Raw genomic sequence first — 21,904 nt, 5'->3', positions numbered from 1 at the left:
TATTTTAATACCCCAAGGATCTGTGGTTTCACAGGCTTCAGTTCTCCTTTGAGCAGCCCAGTTTTAAATCTTTTATTAGCTTTAGTGGATCACCTTCATGAGTTGTGCTCCCCTCCAACCCTTCTCCCAAAACCATATTCCAGGATGGACTTCATGATAACAGTGACCCTCTCCAGACTCATCTGCCCTGACCTTACAGAGCCTTTGCCTGAGGCCTTTCAGCTGTGGGGAGCTGCCAAAGCCTTCTTTGACTCTCCCAGCACAAGGTCCTTGGGGCCACAGTAAAGTATAAGCACAGCCCTTAGTGGAGGGTGAGGAGTTGATGACTTATAAAGCAAACAAGGGGGGGGGGGAGTTCTCATTGGGATCTATTCTGCTATTTGGTAATAAGGAATAGCAACAGCTTATATTTTCTGCAGTATACATGCTTTTCTCATAAGAACCTTGAGGTAAGCAGAGCAGTAATCATTGACTCTGCTTTCTGGAAGAGTGGACAGGCTCAGAGAAATTAAGAGATTTCATCTTGTGTCCACAGCTTGAACAGAGCAGAACAGGGATGCCAGGACAAACCTTCTGGCTCCATGGCTACTGGGCTTTTTTAGTAGGGCCATGCACTGATATGGAATGTGCTTAGAATTAGACCTTAAGACTTTGCTTTTCTTGCCCTCTTATTGGAGGAAGGAGAAAATTTGGGACTAAAAATAAAATTGAACTGAATTTTTTTTTTTAAATAAACCCTTACCTTCCGACTTGGAATCAATACTGTGTTCCAAGGCAGAAGAGCAGTAAGGGCTAGGCAATGGGGAAGTGATTTGCCCAGGGTCACAGCTGGGAACTGTCTGAGGCCAGGTTTGAACCTAGGACCTCCCATCTCTAGGTTTGGCTTTCAATCCACTGAACTACCCAGCTGCCCCCTGAATTTTTCAAAAGCAAGAAGAATTGAGTCCCAAGTAGAAACCAAGTAGACATTTCAGCAACCCAAGATCCCCTGGGTCCTTTAGAAGTTGTCTGAAATGACTGACTGGTTTCCTATGCCAGTTTCATTCTTCCTCATTGGGCCAAGGAAATGGAAAACAACAGCTCCAAGAGCAAGGGCTTGTCCATTGTAGGCATTCAGGAAATATTTGTTGACTGGTTGATTCAGATTCATTTCATAAGGCTTTGAATTATCAGCTTGCAAATTCTTTAATTTTAGTTGGTATCTTTTGGGGGGAAAAAAGTAGCTGCTAGCACTGTTTATTATTTTATAAACAAATGGTCATTTTAGGGAGATTTGGCTATTTTAATGCAAAAATTCTTTAGACACAAAATTTTACTATCTCAAAAGGAATGTAAAATTTTGATTTCTTCAAAACACAAAAGTTCCCATGAGATGAAAGGCCTAAAGTTTTCCAAAGGCTTCCTTCTTCCCAGTGCTTCTACCAAAAAAAAAAAAAGCAACATACTTGCATTTATAAATACGTGGTCTGTAACTACAGATGCCTTACCAAGTACCCAGGCTTATGCCAGGGGTACAAAGATGTTTGACATATTCGGCCTTTATAAAGCTTAACATAATAGAGTAAATGGGACACTGCTCCCTCCCGCAAAGCCCAAGTCACACAATATTAGTGGTATGCACTAGGTACCTGTGCTTTGGGAGCTCACAGACAAAGAGGGATGGTTGGGAGGTTGGTGGGGAATTCAGGAGGGCTTCAGGACTGAGGGAGCTAGAGAAAGAGCACACTGTGTGCCTGTTGGGTGGTAGAAGGACTGAGCTGGCACAAAAGCATTCTGAAGTGCTTCCTATGAGCCCAGCACTGTATGAGGTGCCCAGGGTGCAGAGGAAGGCAAATAGGCAGCCCCTGCCCTCAAGGAGCTTTGCCTTCTATTGAGGGAAACAGCAGGCAAACTAAGTGGGCATAAAGAAGAGCCGTGATGAAGAGCTCAGCAAAAGTAGTCGCTAGCTGGACGTGGGTCAGAGAGTGTGAAAATGAGCTGAGTGGCCAGTCCTGGAGGTCTGTAAATGCTAAGCAGGGATATCCCATCAGATCTTAGAGGTAGTAGAAGACTGGTGAGGGTGACACAGTGAGGAGATGTAAGAAAAATCATACACAAGAAGCATTGGTAGCAGAGTCTGCATTTTTTGGTGCCCGTCTCATGGGGCACTTCCCACTCTGTCATACTGATGCTGACATGAAGAAAAAAGTTCCTGGTTGTCATGCTGACTTTAATTAATTTGCAGGAGATGTTGCCGTGAAGATATTAAAGGTCATCGATCCAACCCCAGAACAGTTTCAGGCTTTCAGGAACGAAGTGGCTGTGTTAAGGTGAGCTGAGATACTCTGTGGGCTCTTGCTTCAGGGCCCTTTCTGCCAAGGGGGTGCTATTTGTTCTGTGAAAATATTCCAGAGGTCAGTCATCTCAGCAGGCATACGGGGTCCCTCCTCTCACAGCTCTCTGGGCCACTGGTGCCCCACTGTGATGGGCACTGCTTGAGGCCAGGCTCATTCTAGCAAGAGCACCCTGGATGGTGTCTTGTAACCAGTACTGAAACTTCTAATCTCTCATTTTACAGGTAAGGAACATAAAGCCTAGAGACACTCATTGATTGGCCCAAGTTCAGAGAAGTTAAGCAGAGAGACTATTTTTAGGCTAAAGTTTTCTAATTAGACTACAGTGCCTTGGCTGCTTTGACCCTGGCTTTGAGTTCCCTAAAATTTGTCAGTAAACTTTTTTTTGTTTGTTATTTTGAAGAATCATGGGGATTTTTTTTTTTCTTCAGAAAAACAAGGCATGTTAACATTCTGTTGTTCATGGGTTATATGACTAAAGATAACCTGGCGATTGTGACCCAGTGGTGTGAGGGGAGCAGCCTCTATAAACACCTTCATGTCCAGGAGACCAAATTTCAAATGTTCCAGCTTATTGATATTGCCCGGCAGACAGCGCAAGGAATGGAGTAAGTACTTTAGGAGTCTGAAGATTGACGTGTTCAGAATATTCCTGGTTTTAAAAAGACATTTAATATGTATTTATGTTTATGCCTGTATAACATTTATTTTACATGTAATATGGACAAAATTGTATTTAAGACTCAGCCTCAAGGTTAAGCTGGCTCAGAGTACATGAAACCTTCAGAGATGATGTCACTCCCATGATTTATGTGTTTTCCATCCCTCTCACCACCTCAAATACTGCAGTGTAGCATCAGCTGTCACAGAAACTCCAGTGAACCCCACTATGAACTCTTCAGAAGCCCCGTACTCCCACCATATTGGCGTTGAGGAAGGCCGCTTGGATCTTTTTTGTGCCCTCCTCCTTTCCCCCAGTCACTAATGACAGAAACTCCTATTTCTGTTGCTAGTCCTCACAGAGTGCTTGGTTTAGGACGGACTTGCACATCAGCAGAATAACTGTCATCTCCACTTGAACAATCTCAAAAGGGCTGAGGGACTTGCGTGCTGTCTTGCAGGTTTGGGAGCCTAAGTTTAATCCTGATTCCAAAATAAGCCTTTTAATCTTCAACATCTCCACCTTCTGAGCTCAGAGGGGCTCCAAGAGCAGGTCTAGCAACAGCTTTGGTCACAGTTGACTGTAACTTAATGTCATCTGGAAAGACCACAACTTTGGGCATTTCTAAGATGAAACTTAACAACCCCCAAAAGGCAGAGAAGCTTCAAGCTGGAGAAGAGAAATCCATGAGGGTGTTATCAGAATAGACCAAGTGTCTGCTGAAGTAGAAACTCAGGTTTTATTCCCTGGGGAAAGTCAGTGTTGAATGCCTCTGACCATGGTCACAGATGTTGACCCTCCTTGGGCTTCAGGTTTCTCATTCTTAAAATGAGGACATCAGCCTTTGAAGTTCTAGACCTGCAGTCATCCCAGGGTTATGGGATCTTCTTTAATGGAGCTAGACTAAACTTTTTCTTTTAATTGCATGTTTTTATTTTAGAACAACAGTAGGAGTGAGACTTTGGGTTTGAGATTCTTTTTAATGTCCAGTGTACAATAAGGATGGGCTGCTGGGTGGTGCATCAGATAGAGCACTGGGATTGGAATCAGGTAGACTCATCTTCATGAGTTCAAATCCAGCTTCAGATACTTAATGGCTGTGTGACCCTAGGAAAATGACTTAAATGACTCTACCTCAGTTTCTTTATCTGTAAAATGAGCTGGAGAAGGAAATGGCAAACCCCAGAATTTTTGCTGAGAAAACCCCAAATGAGGTCATGAAAAATCATACATGACTAATGTAACATGCATGACCTTAAGTGGGGTGAACTGCCTCACAGAATTTCACAGTACCCCCCAGAACTCCAGGAAAGGGGGCAGTTGGGGCAGTTAAGAATGTGGGTATAAAAGGAGGACACCCATCTTGGCAATCTGACTCTTTGGGGAGAGCTGGGTAGCTTGAGAGGGGTAGGATGTTACTTTTCTGCTAGCTTATCTCTGACCCCAGGGAGCAGGGTGATTCTTTGCTGTGACACCATTGCCAACTGGACCCATCTTTACAGTTTGGCCAGCCAGCCTAGGATTTCTGAACCAAAAGAAGCTGATTACATCATGGCTAATTCCCTAAACAGGATGTTAGTCACAATAGGGAGCAGTAGTACCTTGTTGCTATACAGCTTTTGGAAAGGGTTTTATAATTTGTGGGTAATTTAAATACCCCAATTCTTCATGGAGCTGTTTAGGATATATGATTCAAACCAATGGCTGACTATAACCATTGGGCAAGCTTTAACTTACATACCAACTGGAGGGGCAAAACTGGTGTCAATGTTTCAGGCTTATTGGGTTCTGGGAGAGTTAATTGGGCATACTTTTGGCAAGATAGAGGATACCAGTGCAGTTATTGAGATACCGAAACAACAAGTGAAACAACTCATTGAAATAAATAGGCAAATAAGGGAAGACAAAAAACTAGATGCCAAAACCATTTTATAGCTGGAATTGATTGAAGGGACTATCCAAGATGACACCAATGATAAAGCCAAAGGTACAAACAGTGAAGAAGAAACAAAAGGAGCTGAGGCTGCTGCTGTAACTATCTTACCTATAACAGACAGGACTGTTGTCCAACCTGACTTGGGGATCCTACATGTAAAGGGGTACAAGCCATTTTCTGGGGGCGACCTAGTGATCTTGAAGAAGTTCCCACAATATTATTTAAATCTACACAAGTCAATAAAAGAGTTCAAAAGGGTTGTGCATCTTTACAATCCAACTTTTGAAGATGTGGAACAGCTTTTGACTGAGCTCTACACCCCCAGTAAAAGGGCAAAGTTCACTGCAGAGACTAGGAGCAACCCCACCCAGCCTTTTGGTCAGAACACCACCCGGACCTTGAGCTATCATCCCATGCCAACATGGCATATTTAAAACCATGTAGAGAAAATGTAGCTGAGGCGATAAGGATCCATGCACATTGCTCAAATGCATGGGGCTCATTTGAGAAACTAAGGCAGGGGGATAATAAGCACTCAAGCCTATATCTTGATAGACTGGTAGAATCAGGAGAGACCATAGAGAGATTTAGGGAAATGAATGAAGATAACATCCAGCATATTAGAAGGCAATTTGTGAAGGGCAGTGCAAGTCCCATTCAAACATACTTTCATTTAAATTGCCCACAGTAGGAATCCCTATCTATTGAAGACTTTAGAAAAATAGCTTCTTATGTGCATGAGTCTAGAGAAAGGGAGCCTAAACAATCAAAAAACACTGATAAGGAAAAGAAAAAGATAATATCTTTGCTGAATTGAAGAAACTGCTCTTGGAGACCAAGAATGCAAAAGAAATTGAAGAGATTAAGAACATGACTTTGTAAACACCAAACCATAGAAGTAGACCAAGACAATCCAATCCTATAACAACAAAGTCAAGAGATGCTATTTGTGTCACAAATTAGGCCACATTGTTAAGGATTGTCACTACAAATCACAAATTAATTTTAATAACCAAAACAACTATAACAATAATAGCAGGAAAAACACCTTTTACAATTCCAGATACAACGATAATAACAAAGACAGTAATACTAGGTGTAGTGGTAGTGTAAAATCAAGATGTTGTGACCACAACTGCTCCAATTTCAATAGTTCCCCAAGTTTATCTAAGATGGAAGAGTATGTGAGCCAAGGAGAAGGACTACATACTAGCTTATGAACCGAGGAAGCAGCATTGATTGTTGAAGCAATGGACAAGGGCTATGGCAGTGATAAGACAGGGAAAAGTGGGCAAGAGGAGCTGGGAAATGCAGTAATAAATTATGGACTAGCTGATATAAAACATAATTACAAGGAAAAGACTGAAGAAGAATTGCAGATGGAAAATGATATTATAGAAATGAAAGAGAGAATCTATGGGATGGAAAGCAGTAATTTAAGAATTGAAGATAGAAAAGCATTTACACCTATACAAAATCTTGATTTAAGCTTAATGGAAGTAGCTCTGATCAATTCTGATAGTATTGGAAAAGATATTTCATTTAAAACATCAAAGTTTAAGATGGTGAAGATAATCTTGATTGTAGATCTATATTGTTTAGAGATTAGCTGGGATACTGCCTATAGGTATTTTCAGTGCTCACAGCCTGGTTTAGTCTGTATGGAGTAAACAGCAAAGAATCACTCACTGCTCTGAGGTCAGAAATGAGCTAGCAGAGAAGTAAAATTCTACCCCTCTCAAGGCACCCAACTCCCTCAAAGAGTTAGATTGCCAAGTTGGGTGTCCTGCTTTTATACCCACATTCTTAACTGCCCCCTCTCCTGGAGTTCTGTGGGGTACTGTGGAATTCTGTGAGGCAGTACCCACTTAAGGTCATGCATGTTACACTAAACAGCAACAAAGAGGTTCCTGACCCATGTAGATAGAAATATCCATTGTCTCTGGGTGTTATAGTGAATAAATGCTGTGTAGAAGCCTCTCTAAAGGGATGGATGTGCCTAGATGACCTCTCAGGTCCTTCTGAGTGCCAACAGCCTTTCTCTGCTCTCTTTAGGCTGGAGCTGCTCTGTGACACCATTTGACATAAGGTGGGGAGGGGAAGGTTATGGACCCTGAAGGAATTGGTTTGCTTATCCAAAAGGTACCTTATAAAGGAACTGAATGAGGGAACTGGTCTGCTTCCTTTGGTGCATTCTGGTTATCTGGAAATGCTGCCTGATTCTACCCCACAGGTGGATGAACAGATTTTTACAAGCTTTTTTTCTTTTACAGTTATTTACATGCAAAGAACATCATCCACAGAGACATGAAATCAAATAGTATCCTTTAATTATGTTATTTAATCTGCATCTGGAAGGTGTCGGGATCAGGAAGATCCCCATGTCCTTTGTCAGTTCTTCTGGATGCTCCCCCCCCCCCCACCCCAACCCCCAGTGTGGGAGCCAAGGCCTGGGTCTCCAAGGCTTCCTGGAGGAAATGTCCACTTCTCATCTGGGTAACCTTGAGTCTAAGCATTTCTCTTTGCTCCATCTTGTTTTTAAATCATCTGCATTTCCCCCGCTTGCTCCCAGAGAATTATTGGTCCCTTAACATTGACCCACCTCCCAGGGGGTTGTGATACCTTCTCACTGCTCCAGGGCTGACTTTGGTCATTTTCGTTTCCTAAAATGAATTTTGATCATTACATTGTTCTTTCCTCACCCACCTTTCCCAGGTTCCCCTCCAAACACGGTAACACTAATGATGTCACCTGCAGGCTTTCCCACGTATGGCCTCCTGACTCGGCCTCTTCTCTAGGCCAGGCTTGGTGCCTATCCTTAAAGACGGGGTACGGGACTTGCCCAGGGTCACACAGTCAGCAATGTCTCAAGGCTTCTGTCACTGCTGTATTCCTGACATTCATGTACGGTCTAGCCATTTGTCTAGCCATTCCCTAACAGATGGGTATCTGCCTCCGTTCTAGTGGAGAGACTGGGCATTTCAGTATGGTGGCCAGTGCCTCGGGGCAGTCTGTGTGCAGACTGCTTGGCTGGGTACTGGGGAAGATGGAGGAGAAAACATGGCCCCTGTCACAGAGCTGAGTGCCCTGGCCAAGAGGGAAAAAGATCATCCGTGATGGGTAGATCCAAGAGGACCACATGGAGGAAATGGCCTTTAGGCTGAGCTTTGAACAACGGGAGAATTGCAAAGAATAGGACAGCATGGGCAAAAGTATGGAAGAAGGAAAAAGGGGCATCAGGGAAGGGAACCATCTGCTTGGGCTGAAGCATATGATTCGTTATCCAGAAAATGATTTTGTACAAGTAAAATGAAAACTTTGATATAATAGACCAAATAACAAAATGAACACTGAAGAAAGAGGCAGTTCTTTGGGAAGCTATTAGAAGGAAAGGCTCTGGAGTTAGGCAGAATCTTCTGCTCCATGAAGAATCTGAAGCACTGCCAGGGCCTAAAATAGGCCTGTCTGATTTATCTTCATTTCTGTAGTCTTCTAATGGGAGAAATACACTCTTTCCCCCCACACATCCCCCCCCCCAAAAAAGATATCATGGATTTAATTAAAAACAGTAATTTCTAAAAAATAGCTCAGAGCCAGTATACATTCAGCATGATCTGTTATTCCTTTCATTCTGCAATGGAGATTGATTTTTTTAGAACATAGTTGTCATACCCAAATCTTCTTTCAGTCTATCTACAATCTCTGATGACATTAGGGTTCTAAGGGGACACTTAGATCATCTCCCTCTTGCAATGTCAATCATTCATCTTTTATGGCCTCTTCTTGTTGCTCACTTGTATTTATCCATTTATTTTATCCATTATATTATTTTGCCTCCTCTGTTTTTGGTCTTGGAGGGTTTGTTTTTTTTTTTTAAAACCCTTACCTTCCATTTAAAAGTCAGTATTTGAACTGATGCAGAGTGAAATGAGCAAAACCAGGAGATCATTATACAGAGAGCCTATAACACTGTGGGACAATCAAATGTGATTGACTTTGCTACTAATAACAATGCATTGATCCAGGACAATCCCAAGGGACTTATGAGAAAGAACGCTATCCACCTATGATTTATCACTTGTTTAGATGGGCTGTATGATGTCAGGTTTTGGTTGTAAAATATTATTCTATTACAAAAATGAATAATATGGAAATATGTTTTTTTGCGTGATAATATATGTATAACCCAGTGGAATTGCTTGTCAATTCTGGGAGAGGGGAGAGAGAAAACAAGAATTATGTAACCATGGGAAAAAATTTTAAACCAAGGAAAAATTTTTTAAAAATAAAAAAGTTAGTATTAAGTATTGGTTCCAAGGCAAAAGAGTGGTTTGGACTAAGCGGATGAGGTCAAATGACTTGCCCAGGGTCATACAACTAGGAAATGTCTGAGGTCAGATTTTAATCCTGGTCCTCTTGTCTCTAGATGACTATCCATTGAGCCACCTACTTTCCCCATTCTATTTTATTTAAGGTCAAACCCCACCCTTGCCCCCATAAGATTATGCTCTATTTGGCTGAGTAATTTTTCTTGATTTTAAACTTTATCTTTTGCCCTTTGGAATATCATATTCCCAGAGTGCAAGCTACCAAATCTTGTGTGATTTTGTGACATGAGATGAAAGAAATTGTTTCAGAGAAACTTGGGAACTGATGCAGAAGGAACGTGAGCAGAAATAGGAGAATAAGAATACTGATAAACCAGGATTCTGTCTGACAAGTGTTATAAAAAATAAATAAAAATGTAGATGGAGAGAGAGAGAGAGAGAGGTGAACTACCTGGATACTACCACTGGTAATTGTGTGACAGCAGTGGAGTCCAAATAAGTGGCTAGGGCAAGATCAACTGAGGCTTGCCACCTTAGCTAGATGATGTGACACCTCCCTCCTTTATAACAGTGCCCAGGCAGGATCCTTCAGGTCCCACCTGGGGTTGATTGATAATAGATTTTGGGCTCTGTAAGTCTTGGTAACGGTTTATCTGACTGCGTATCTCCCTTCCCAGAGAAGCTATGAAATAACCACTCCAGGAAGGTACTTGAAAGGCTTTATCTATAATTAGCAAAGAGGGGTATTGGGAATGGATAGAGGAATTGGGAAACCCTAACTACTTTTATGATAGTAAATCCTCAGAGCTGTACAGGTATAATTGATTCTGGTAGTTAGCTCCTCTGGCTCAGCCTGGCCAAAGCCAAACCAGAGTAAGCAAGCTGCTGCTTGATGTCTTTCAGCTTCTTCTTTCTGCCAGATGTTATGCCTAAACAGCCTTCAGGTATTCACCCTTTTCCACCCACTTCTTCCCCTGCCCACTTCCCAGATCCCTCCCGAGCCCTGGGAAACCTAGATAACTATAGATAATTTGATTCCTAATATCTAGGGGCAGTAGAATTAGAAGAGTGATGGTCTGGGTACAGGTTGACAGTGTTAGACAAGTACAAGACAGGAGGATCTTGCAAGGTTGAGCTCAGCAAGTCACCAATCCCAAAGACCAGGATCCACAGATCTCAAGTCCAAGGGAAGGAAAGGAACCAAAAGTCAGGGCTGCCAGGGTATTTATAACCCCTGAGCCAACCGTTCTCTCCCCTGTCCTCACGACCCCTGTGAACATTCTAAAGATCCAGCGGACCCCACCTGTCAATCAACAGTGTGGACTGCCAGCTCCCAGAGTTTCAATATAACACAAGTGATTGGCTAAGATGCAGAATAAGGCACATTTTTGGATATAGCTATTATGAAATTTTTTCTCCTTATGTTTAACAATGCTTTTTTGTTAGAAGAGCTTTGTGGGGGGCACCTGGGTGGCTCAGTGGATTAAGAGCCAGGCCTGGAGATGAGAGGTCCTGGGTTCAAACACAGTCTCAGATACTTTCTAGCTGTGTGACCCTGGGCACTTAACCCCCATTGCCTAGCCCTTACTGCTCTTCTGCCTTGAAACCAATATATAAGATTGATTCTGAAATGGAAGGTAAGGGTTTGGGGGACAGGGCTTTTCTTTCCCCTCCCTCAGTGGTTGGAGGGGATGAAGAAGGGGGGGAACATCTCGATAAGTGGGGAGAAAACTATTTTAACCATGCACCCACTTCATGAGGATGTTCTTGAAAATGAGAAAGTATTAAGTACATTTTCTCTCCTTTTCAAATATTTTTATGGAGCCTATAGCTATATTTTTACAAGTTTTATTTTTATAGACATTCATTTGTGAATATCACCACTCCACTCTACCCAGTGAGGCTTCTCTTTGTTTAAAAAGACATCTCACTGTATCAGCTGACACACTGACCGTGCTGGAGAGACCTCCTCTGCCCCCATCTCCAGTAAGAATGAGGAGGCCCGGTGCCCTAGCAGTCGTAGGCATTTTGTTTGTTCCTTCCTTCTTTGTTGTCATTACTGTGCACATTGTTCTCCTGGTTCTTCTGGCTTCATTCTGCATTTGTTCACTTCATTGCTAACAAAGTGCTGTTTAAATATTTGGGTGTATATAGAACCTTTCTGTATCTACTTCCTGGAGGTGGATTTGTGGTCTTGTGGACTCTGGATCAAACGGCATGAAAAACTGTGATCACTTTTTGTCATACTTCTAATAGTTTTTCCAAAATGAGTGCACCAGTTCATCACTCATGGCCAGTCTGTTTCCAGCTTTTCCCATTTTTGCCAATTTTCTGGATGTGAAGTGAAAATCTCAGTTGCTTCCATTTGAATTTTCCTTATTAGCAATTTATAACCATCATTTAGCTGTTACTAAATTGAAATTCTTTTAAAAAGTTTGCACATAGGCTTTGACTGTCTTTTAGGAAATGGCTTTTGGTCTCATATATTTGTGTTAAAGTTCCCTATTTATTTGTATATTCACCAGACATATTTGACACAGATTTTTTTCTCAGTTGACAATTTTTGGTTCTCAGTTTTTTTCTCTCTGTTTTAAGTGTTTAGTATTTTCATCATGAATGGAATTTTGTAAAGTGCTTTCTTTTTCAGTTATTCAGAAAAATGTCCTATTTGTATTAACTGTTCTTTAACACACTTGCCAGAATTCACCTATAAGAGCAACCTAGTCTAAGGCTCATTTTTACTGTCTAAGATTGAATTATTTAAGATCTCTATATCGTGTTTTATTGATTTGAGGTTTAAACATTAAACATTGTAGGTAATTATTTCCCTTAAACTCTTGCTTGTTAGCATAAATTTTTGTACAGTAGACAGACCCTAATAGTTATTTTTGTTCTGTTGTGAATTCACATTGCTATAGTTTGGTAATTTGATTTTATTTAATCAAGTTAATTAAAGTTTTGTTAGATTTTTAAAGATAACAGAAGTCTTTTTTGTTTAGGTTTTTTCTCCAGTTTTCAAGATTTTTCCTTTATGCTTCTTTTAAAGGATTAACTTGATGTGGTTTTTTTAAATCGCATCAATCCTTTTTCCTACTTTCTTAATGTATATTTCATTTTCAATAATGAAGGGCCAGCCTCAGTCAGTAAGACTTGACAAATAGTGGTTGTGTAAACCTACAGTTGCATTTAATTATTTGCTATTAAGGGTAAGTCAGTTTTAAGGAATGTGTTTAATACTTTGGCTTTTTTACATTTATTCATACTTCTTTTGTCAGGAACATTTTCACAAACTAATCTACAGTAGTTTCCATTCAGTGGTTAACAATGGAATACAGAAAAGCTGTCAAAATCAAATAGGAAATGAGGCCACTAAATCAGACATAAGGAGCCCTAAAGGCCTCATCCTTGAGTTCATTGTAATTGTGATGCATTTTTATTTTTTAAGTATTTCCCAATCACATTTGCACCTGGGCATGTTTGGCATCTCAAGTGTATAGCATCCCGTTACTTGGTTTTTTTAAGCGCTTGGTTAGAGAGATGGAAATGCAGTCCTAAATACTTTGCTCCAATTATGTGGATCCTTTGAATATGTTCATAAGATCATATGAGATTCCTTGAGAGGTATATGAAGGAAAGCATATAGCCAAGATATGTCCACCTTAGGTATTTACTGCTGCCATGGAGAGAGACTGGTTGGTGTGTAGCAGATTAGGTCCTTCAGGACACCCCTATTTGCAGATGACACAAGAGCAGGACACCTTCACTGGTGTGGGCTACTGGCTTCTATATAGTATGGCTTGGCGGATCAAATTTGGGTCACCCTGCGAAGGGCGTTTTGCAAGGGATGAACCTTGTATGGTGAGGGGGATTGTCATGAGATGAAAAGAGAAGCAAAGGAGGGGAGGCCAGGGTATATTGAAGAAGGGCTTTCCAAAATTCATGTAGAAAAGAATAGTTAAGGAATGTCTACCTTTTTTGGTATTCTTCACACAATTTCATATTTAAATCCTTTAATGTGGTAGGATAGTCCTTTGGAGATGGTAAGGCCAAAACCAAAAAAAAAAACCAAAACACTCAGACCAACCTGGTAATGAGCTTCTCCAGATTTAACTAGACTGGTTGGCAGATAAGGCCACTTGAGGCCCATAGTAACTCATCCATCTCCCAACCCCCATGAGATCTATCTTTGAGTACTCCAAATCAACTTCAATACTTTTGGTGGTAGAAAATATGTATATAAATTGTGTGTATGTGTATTTAAGGCAGCTAGGTGGTGTGGTGGAGAGAATGTTGGGCCTGGAATCAGGAAGACTCCTCTGCCCAAGTTCAAATGTGGGCTGAGATCCTGTTTCTCTCAGTTTTCTTGTCTGTAAAATGAGCTAGAGAAGAAATTGGCAAGCCACACCAGTATTTTTATCAAGAAAACTCCAAATGGGGTCACTAAGTCAGACATGACTGAAAAATGGCTGAGCAACAAAACAAAATGAGACCGCAAATGAACTAGGTTTAAAAATAGGAAAATCTTTGAAGTGACAAAAAAAGAAACAAGCGTTAAGCCTGATTTGTTTGGCTCCAAGAGAGGAAAATTAGGGTCACAACAAGAACTGGCTCTTCAATAAGGTATTGAATTCCTTATCATTGAAAGTGTTCCAAAGGTCTTGATTATTTGTCGAAGATGTCATGGAAAGGGTTTTATTTATGCATTGGGCAGAAGGTCCAGTTCAATTCATGCCCTATGTCATTCTTTGAAAATGGGTTCCTTAACAAACATGTTTAGATATATTTCTTCATGAAGGTTTGACAGTGAAAATAGGAGACTTTGGTTTGGCAACAGTGAAATCTAGATGGAGTGGCTCTCAACAGGTGGAACAGCCAACAGGTTCCATTCTCTGGATGGTAAGGAAATAACCTCCATTTCAATGTGGCTTTCTTACTCAGCTGATCAAGCCTGAGCTCCCAGCCCATCTTCAGTTACCATATAGTCCAACTAAGACTTAATAAATGCCATAGTTGATGGAACATATTTAAATTCAGCAATAAATAAGAAATAAAGCCTTGGCATTTTTCTACTTTTAAGAATTCTCACCAATTTCACAAATTGAACACCTCATTTTTCTTCATTCTGTGTTTTTTATCCCATTCAACGAAGTAAGGCACAGAGAGGTAGTGATTTGCCTAGTAATGGTTCCTGGCTTGATCTTAGTTTTTCTATTGTCTCATCTAGTAGAATGCAGCTGAAGGAGCAGGAGTCAGGTAGCCCACATGGAGGTATTGATAGCTGCTTGTTTTTTCACTGTTTAAATCTGCCCAATGGGTTCAACCCTATCAGTTTTGGATGATAGGATTTGCTGACTTTAAAATGTTGAAAACCACAACAAAGCCCTTGTTTATCAGGCTGTGGATGAAATAGGTCAATCCTGTTGGCTAAAAGTGGCCCCCTCTTTGGAGGCTCTTCTAGCAGGATTCACTTAAGTACTTTTCTAGTACTTATTGGGTACAAGTTCAAAATTGTAAATTCCAGTTTTCCTTTCTCACTGCATTCTTATCAAACCTTCTATATGTGCAGCTTCTTTTGCAAGCTTTTATTTTTCCCCATCCCCAAAAGACTGCTACTCTGTAAAGGATTTGTAGAAAAGTCTGCCTTCAGCCTCCTCTGATGGTTGATGGGAACTAAATATAAAGCAAAAATGATTTCTTTATCTAGTCCTTCACTCCTCCCCAAATGTTGAGGGAAGGTGATTAATGTATTTTCCTTTTTAGGCTCCAGAAGTGATTCGCATGCAGGACAATAATCCATTCAGCTTTCAATCCGATGTCTATTCCTATGGCATTGTGCTATATGAACTGATGACAGGGGAACTACCATATTCACATATCAATAACCGAGATCAGGTGAGTGCTGCCAGCAATGGGAAAGGCCACTTTTAACAGTTGACTTGGGATGGGGGCTCAGATTTAATAAGTAAAAGGTAACCTGTGGCAGTAACTCCTTCCAATCTCTTCTTCATTTAGATTATATTTATGGTTGGTCGAGGGTACGCATCTCCAGATCTCAGTAAGCTATACAAGAATTGCCCCAAAGCTATGAAGAGGCTTGTAGCAGATTGTGTGAAGAAAGTCAAGGAAGAGAGACCTCTTTTCCCACAGGTGGGAACTGCTGGAAGGCTTGGGTACCATCTGGGTTTATGTTCTTTAAGCTGCAGAAGGGCCTGCCCAAGGGTGCACCCCTAGGAGATAGGAGATTGGAAAGTGCCTCCCTAATCCCTCCTCCCTCCTCCTGTCAGCCAGCCATCCCTAGTCTCTTGTTCTCACCTCAGGCTGGAGAAGGGATGTGTTCTGGGCCCTTACATCCTACTTTCACATCATTTTGAAAGAAACTCTGAAATCTGACCCTTTCGATGTCTTCTTCCAGATACTGTCTTCCATCGAGCTACTACAACATTCTTTACCGAAAATCAACCGCAGTGCTTCCGAACCATCTCTGCACCGTGCAGCCCACACAGAGGACATAAACTCGTGCACATTGACGTCCACCAGACTCCCGGTTTTCTAGGCACATCTTGCACCATTGTCCCCACAGGAAAGTCCCCAAAGTTCTGCTTTTCTTACCTTCATGGAGGAGGTGAATTTTTTTTTTCTTCTGAAGAAGCTGCTACAGATTTCTACAATTCACATACTACAGGGGCATCACTCCATGTTGCCTTTTTTCTACTGTTTGTTTTCCCGATGAAATGTTTTCCACTAGTGTCATTTTATGTGTCATAATGGTGTCATTTTACCAATAACTAACAGACAAGATGCAATACAATCAAGATTTTTTTTAAATAGATGCCCATGAGCCTTATTTTCCTTTACACAGAGGTGGCCGTGCTTATTTGGCAATATTTTCTCTTGACCATTTTTGTTGGATAAATTAGTATTTTTATAGTAAGAATGGCTAAAATTCTTTGGGGGGGGATCCTGAACTGTTCCAGTCCTAGAAGATGTTTCCGGACAAAGATGGCAGTCCAGCTCCATAGAGGAGAGGATAATGAATTTTCTAAACAAGTTGCTACGGGTGCTGATCATGCCAAGGAATCTTAATTCTATTTTAAAAGATGGCAAGTTACCTGATAGTTTTGCACATAGAAAACGAATGCGAAGGAATGGAATAAACTGTTCTCCATAGTACTGTTCTCAAATGGGGGCCATACATACAGCCTTGCTGCAATTATTGACCTAAGGATCAGTGGTACCTTGGTACTTAATAGACTTCTTTGCACCTGATGAGGTATCCAGTTGTGGAATGATGGTCTTTTGAATGAGGAATTGCTATGCTCCTCTCAGTATATTTCTCCACTCTCAGCAAGCAGAGTGACCTACCAATTTGAAGCTGTCTTCCAGGAGATGCACTATATGAGGTATGACTATAAAGATGGATTTCATTTGTATCTTGCCCCTCCAAAAAAAAAGCAAGTCTGTCTTGTCACTTTTTATAGTCATACCTTATATAACGAGGAAACTGAGTATATGCAGTTTTTCGTGATGGTTTGGGTTTTGTTTTCATTGCTCCTGAGAAAATGAATTTATTGTAAGCCATGGTTCTAGTGATTTATCTTATTTTAATAAAATAAGTTAAATTTAGGTTTTAATGGCCTCCTTTTTCATTTATTATGGGAAGATCATGTAATTTTAGAACATTTTCTAAAGGACAATAAAATTTTTCTTCTTTAGTTAGAAGCACATGAAGTAGAAGCAGGTCAGCTGGCAAAAAAGTTATTTTCATTCTAAAATTAAGACATGGCAATACATGGCTGGAGTGGGGGGAGGGCAGCATAGATTAATGAGTAGAAAACTGGACTTACAGTAGGTATCTGGGGCAGGAGTCAAACCTAGGTCTACTTTTTTAAAAAGTCATCAGTTCCAAGGCATAAGAGCAGTAAGGGATAGGCATCAGGGTGGTAGTAAGTGACTTGCCCAGGCCACAAAGCTAGGAATGTCTGAGACCAGATTTGAACCCAGGACTTCGTCTCTCCAGGTCTGGCTCTGTCTGCTAAGCCATCTAGCTACCTCAGACTTAGGTGGCCATTAAACTTAATCTTTGGTCCTCAATTTCCTTATGAAGATAATGATTGGACTAGATGACATCTAAGATCTCTTTCCAGCATAAGGTCTATATTTACTTTTTTTTTTTTTTAAACCCTTAACTTCTGTGTATTGGCTCCTAGGTGGAAGAGTGGTAAGGGTGGGCATTGGGGGTCAAGTGACTTGCCCAGGGTCACACAGCTGGGAAGTGGCTGAGGCCAGATTTGAACCTAGGACCTCCTGTCTCTAGGCCTCACTCTCAATCTGCTGAGCTACCCAGCTGCCCCCTATATTTACTCTTATTGGTGACGTAAACAGGAAAAGAGCTTTCAGACCTTTAATACCTCCATCCCTTAGATTAGGGGTCGGCAACCTTTTTGGCCATGAGAGCCATAAACGCCACATTTTTAAAAATGTAATTTCATGAGAGCCGTACAGTGCTCACAGTGTGGTTCCTGTAACAGCGCCTGAAAAAAAATGGACTTTATGGCTCCTGCAGAAAGAGCCAGATATGGCTCTCGAGCCATATGTTGCCAAGCCCTGCCTTAGATGTTCATGCCATTCTGATTCATAGAAATTTTGAATTTTGTAATTATGGCAATTAAAATGTGTAAAGCCTCCTTATAAGTGAGGGGAGAAATATGCGACTGAAACAACTGATAACGAACATTTACAAACTAACCTGCATGGCAGGGGTTCCCTACTGCCTTCAGGTGTTGAAACCTCATTCTTTTGGATGGACTTCCCATAAGAACAGTTGATCTGAGCAGCAGTGCTAGACTTGGCCTTAGGAGAATACCCATCGTCCGGACGCCATCTTTTTCCTCAACCATAAAAATGAGAAGACTATTTCTACCAGAAGTTATCAAATACTTGTATCAAATACCTTACAGCTTACCTTCGGGTAAAAGGTTACAGCTTACGGCACTAGTAACAAGTAACAAAATCTTTCTCAAGTGGGATGGGAATTCTTTTAATTTAGTAGGAATTTAAACAGCAATGTTAGCAGAACTTGTTAAAGTTGGGAGCTCTCTGATGGGGGCACTCTATAGTTTAGCTCAGCGATGGGCAAACTATGGCCCTTGGGCCAGATGTGGCCCCCTGAAATATTCTACCCAGCCTTAGTAATAGGACTGAGTATTTAAAAAAATACAAGAAATTTTGTAAAATGTATCACTGCTTATTAAAAAATAATAATTCTTGTATTTTTTAATAAATCATATTGGCCTACCTAAAGTTTTTTTCCTTTCCTTTGGCCCCCTCTTTAAAAAGTTTGCCCATCACTGGTCTAGCTTGTTTAGTGAGGTGAGGGGTGGGATGTCCACCTTTCGACTTTTACTATCCCCACTACATATAGCCCCTTTACGACACATCGTGTTTCCAAAGTGGAATCCTTGTAGCCATTTTCAGTTGTTTCCAGCCAAAACAGACACCCTAGCACCACAAAAGGGGACACTGGTGGATACTTTCACCTGGTAGTGCAGTGAGATTCAAACAGATATCACTCTCAAAATAAGCTCAGACGGACTGACCATACCTGAGAAATCAAAACAGCTTTAATAGGCAAACTCAAATTAAGGTTTTACACTGCAGAAAGACTTTATTTTCTATGTTGTGTGCCTGAAAAGATGTAAAATCAGATTTTTGACATTCAAATAACTGAAAATGCCTGAGAGAAAAGAGACACATTGTTTACTTTGTAAAGGTGGCTTTTCATATACTGGGTTTTGCTTATGGGGGCAGGCATACCTTTGTGTAGACTATCCCATGAAGGGAAAAGGGATGTGGAAAGCTGAAAAGCAGCCTTTGTTGCGGGTCACTGTGTATCCTTTAGGTAGAAGGCCACCATCTCTTCCACAACAGTCCTTCTATCAGACTGGCTGCCCCCTTGTGCTTTTCCCAGCAGGAAGTCCCCAACCAGCATGGACCAAGCACATGAATGGTTGGTTGGATTCTCTCAAGGATCTGTAATTTCATCAATGTGGCTGATTCGTCTGCACGTGAAGATCACAACCCCTTTCTGACTTAGTAGATAATCTTCAAGAGATGCTGTGGCCGACCTGGGGATGAATCTCTCCAACCTTAGCTAGTCTGGTCTTCAGGTGACAGCCATACAGAGGTTTAAAAGTAACTGAAGAATTAATTAACCATGAAAATGGAGATTACATAGACTTCTGTTAATTTTTTATTTGATATCCTTCAATGTTTCCATTGCTGTAATAATGGAGACTGGATCAGACAAAGGTTTAACACAACCTCACTTAATCCAAGTGACACACCAACTACTGTTGCAGTCAATGTAAAACTCTGCAGCACACCCTCTCTAAACACACAGGCCTGGTCCGGCAGAGAGCCATGGTATGGTATGGTATGGTATGGTAAGGGGGTGAGGGATGGGGAGGGGGCTTCAGTTCACTCTCAAGGATTCGAGGCAGACTCTTCCACTCCTGAAAGGTGCATGAAAAGGTCACCGAGCTCGGTTACATCATCTTCCTCAGTAGCTGGGATGTGCCGGCTTTCTCTGTCCTCAATAAAATCCCAAAGGCGGACAGAATTGAAGAACTGCAAAACACACAGCCAAGGAACCAATTCCAACTCATCAGTGAAATAATCACACAGCGGAGCCCTACTAACTAAAGGAGCCATTCAAGCCCAGCTTTGAAGGAGGGAGGAAGACAAGAAGCACATTCTCCAAAAGAACAAGTTTTCTGCGCCTCTGCTCCTCTGGACACTGGCTTCCCAGACAGGTCTAGATCCAGAGGGACCCTCATGGATGGAACATGCTGCATTCTGAAAAGCTACTGCCCAGCCCAGCCACCTGCCACCCTTGCAGCTCCTTACCCTCACAGTGCCTTCTGAACTAAGCTGTTTCCGAGGTTTCTCAGGTTCAGCTCTTGTCCCATCTGGGTAAGCATGGAGATAAAGGCATTTTCCACCAAAGGGGCAGGTCCCCTTGCCTTGCTCAAAGTATTTACATGCTTTTTTCCTTGAGAGAAGAGAGAGAGCAAAAAAGGGGTCATTATTCTCTGGGTTGCTCTGTCTAGAATGGAGGATGGGAGGATCTGGTTTCAGATTTCTGGATATTCATTAAGTTTGGATGGGGAAAAAAAAACATTTTCACTAACTTCTGAACTGAGATTTATCATTTATTTCAATTGTGAATTAAAATTTTTTTAATATTTCAAAGAATCAAGAATCTTAGGACTAGAAGAGACCTTATACATAATCTGGATCAGAGGGTTGTCCAAACACAAGGGGCAGCCCAACAAAACTACACATACACGACAAAGATAATGTTAATTTGTGGTTTTCTAAAGTTGATATGCAGCATCTGGGACCTGGCTTCTGCTTGAGTCTGACACCACAGAGAGGGGCTGTCTTCTTTGAAATGTTTTATAATCAGAAAAAAAGGAATCTGAGGGGAAGGAGTTTTGTTTCCCTTCACTCACTGGGTTAGCAGCAGAAATGGGACTGGAACCCCAAGTCTTTCAACTTCTAGCCTGAGGCTCTTTCCACAACATGATACCTCTAGAGGCATATGAGTTTCATGTTAAGCCTGGTGGTACAGTAGGTCCATCTAAATTACTGGTCGAAGCCTTACTTCTTATTCAGATAGCAACCCCCAGTGCATTATCCCATAGGTGCACTCACAATAGTTAGAAAGTCAGTTTTTTAGTTGCTGCAGAATTAGGAAAAATCAATTATTAGGAAATCAAGGAGGTCCTTCTGAGCATAAATGTGTAGAAATACATAAAATTGCAGAAAGGGGGAAGATCATATCAGAGAGTGTCTGCTTTTCTCTCATCCTTATCTTCCTCTGGAAATCATGACCCATTCTCAAATATTTAGGGAAAGTGAGCCCAATAAGGCCTTGGATAGTGGGAATCCAATGAGATAGGAGAGATGGAATCAATTACCATTGTGGCTCTGGTATATATTTGCTAAAACCCAATTCCAGATTCCAAGACCAACTGGATTTAAAGCAATTAAAAGCCCAAAGAAATAAGATGGTTGTTGTAGGTAAAGCTCAGGCCTTGAGGGATAGAGGTACGAAGTGTATATATAGAAATGGTTGCCACTAGAGAAGAGACTCAGGTAAACTAGAATCCAATGTAGGCACCATCAAGCTCCTTGTCCCACAAGGTCACTAAAGTATAAGTTCACTTCAAATAAATGTATTGACCCACAGAGTTATACTTAAGGAAAAACAAGATATCTGGGAGACATTCATAACATTCTGAGGTGACAGTTATGGAGACAACAAATCCCTCATCAAAAATTCCTTTGTTCCTGTCAAGGATAGAATCCTGAGCTCTAGGAGCCACCTGGAATCTGACCCAGGAGGCACCAATAATACACTCAGTGACCACAATTAATAAAGTCAGTACAATGATCATGAAATACAAATGTAAGAAACACAATCAAAGTTCATTAACTCATAGGTTAACTACAACAGAGAAGGATAAAAGCAGGTTTCAAGAAGCAAGTCATTTAAGTCAGTTTGAGAAACTAAAATGCTAGAGAGATGAGAGTCATGGAATAAACAAGGGCACCTAACCAAGGTAACCCCATGATGTTAACC

The 21,904-nt window shown here is 41.2% G+C and overlaps 2 protein-coding genes across 6 annotated transcripts in view; one reads left to right on the top strand and one right to left on the bottom strand.

The window, feature by feature from the left end:
* RAF1 (Raf-1 proto-oncogene, serine/threonine kinase) overlaps positions 1 to 16,881 on the top strand; it is a 76,473-nt gene extending 59,592 nt beyond the window's left edge. For all 4 annotated transcript variants that reach the window (XM_044666777.1, XM_044666977.1, XM_044666908.1 and 1 more), the window contains 7 exons: positions 2,225 to 2,309; positions 2,765 to 2,941; positions 7,204 to 7,250; positions 14,036 to 14,154; positions 15,019 to 15,150; positions 15,271 to 15,405; positions 15,671 to 16,881. In XM_044666777.1, the coding sequence (XP_044522712.1) occupies positions 2,225 to 2,309; positions 2,765 to 2,941; positions 7,204 to 7,250; positions 14,036 to 14,154; positions 15,019 to 15,150; positions 15,271 to 15,405; positions 15,671 to 15,811 (836 nt within the window). In that variant the 3' untranslated portion in view covers positions 15,812 to 16,881. The remainder of the gene's footprint in view (positions 1 to 2,224; positions 2,310 to 2,764; positions 2,942 to 7,203; positions 7,251 to 14,035; positions 14,155 to 15,018; positions 15,151 to 15,270; positions 15,406 to 15,670) is intronic.
* Positions 16,882 to 18,860: 1,979 nt separating this feature from the next.
* Positions 18,861 to 21,904, bottom strand: part of MKRN2 (makorin ring finger protein 2) — a 35,306-nt gene continuing 32,262 nt past the window's right edge. For both annotated transcript variants that reach the window (XM_044656855.1, XM_044656856.1), the window contains 2 exons: positions 20,164 to 20,308; positions 18,861 to 19,884 (listed from right to left, as the gene is read on the bottom strand). In XM_044656855.1, the coding sequence (XP_044512790.1) occupies positions 19,741 to 19,884; positions 20,164 to 20,308 (289 nt within the window). In that variant the 3' untranslated portion in view covers positions 18,861 to 19,740. The remainder of the gene's footprint in view (positions 19,885 to 20,163; positions 20,309 to 21,904) is intronic.

The sequence above is a fragment of the Gracilinanus agilis genome, chromosome 1 (genome assembly GCF_016433145.1).
Source record: "Gracilinanus agilis isolate LMUSP501 chromosome 1, AgileGrace, whole genome shotgun sequence".
In the NCBI taxonomy this organism is placed as follows: Eukaryota; Metazoa; Chordata; class Mammalia; order Didelphimorphia; family Didelphidae; genus Gracilinanus; species Gracilinanus agilis.
This window is presented reverse-complemented; position numbering and strand designations above follow the sequence as displayed.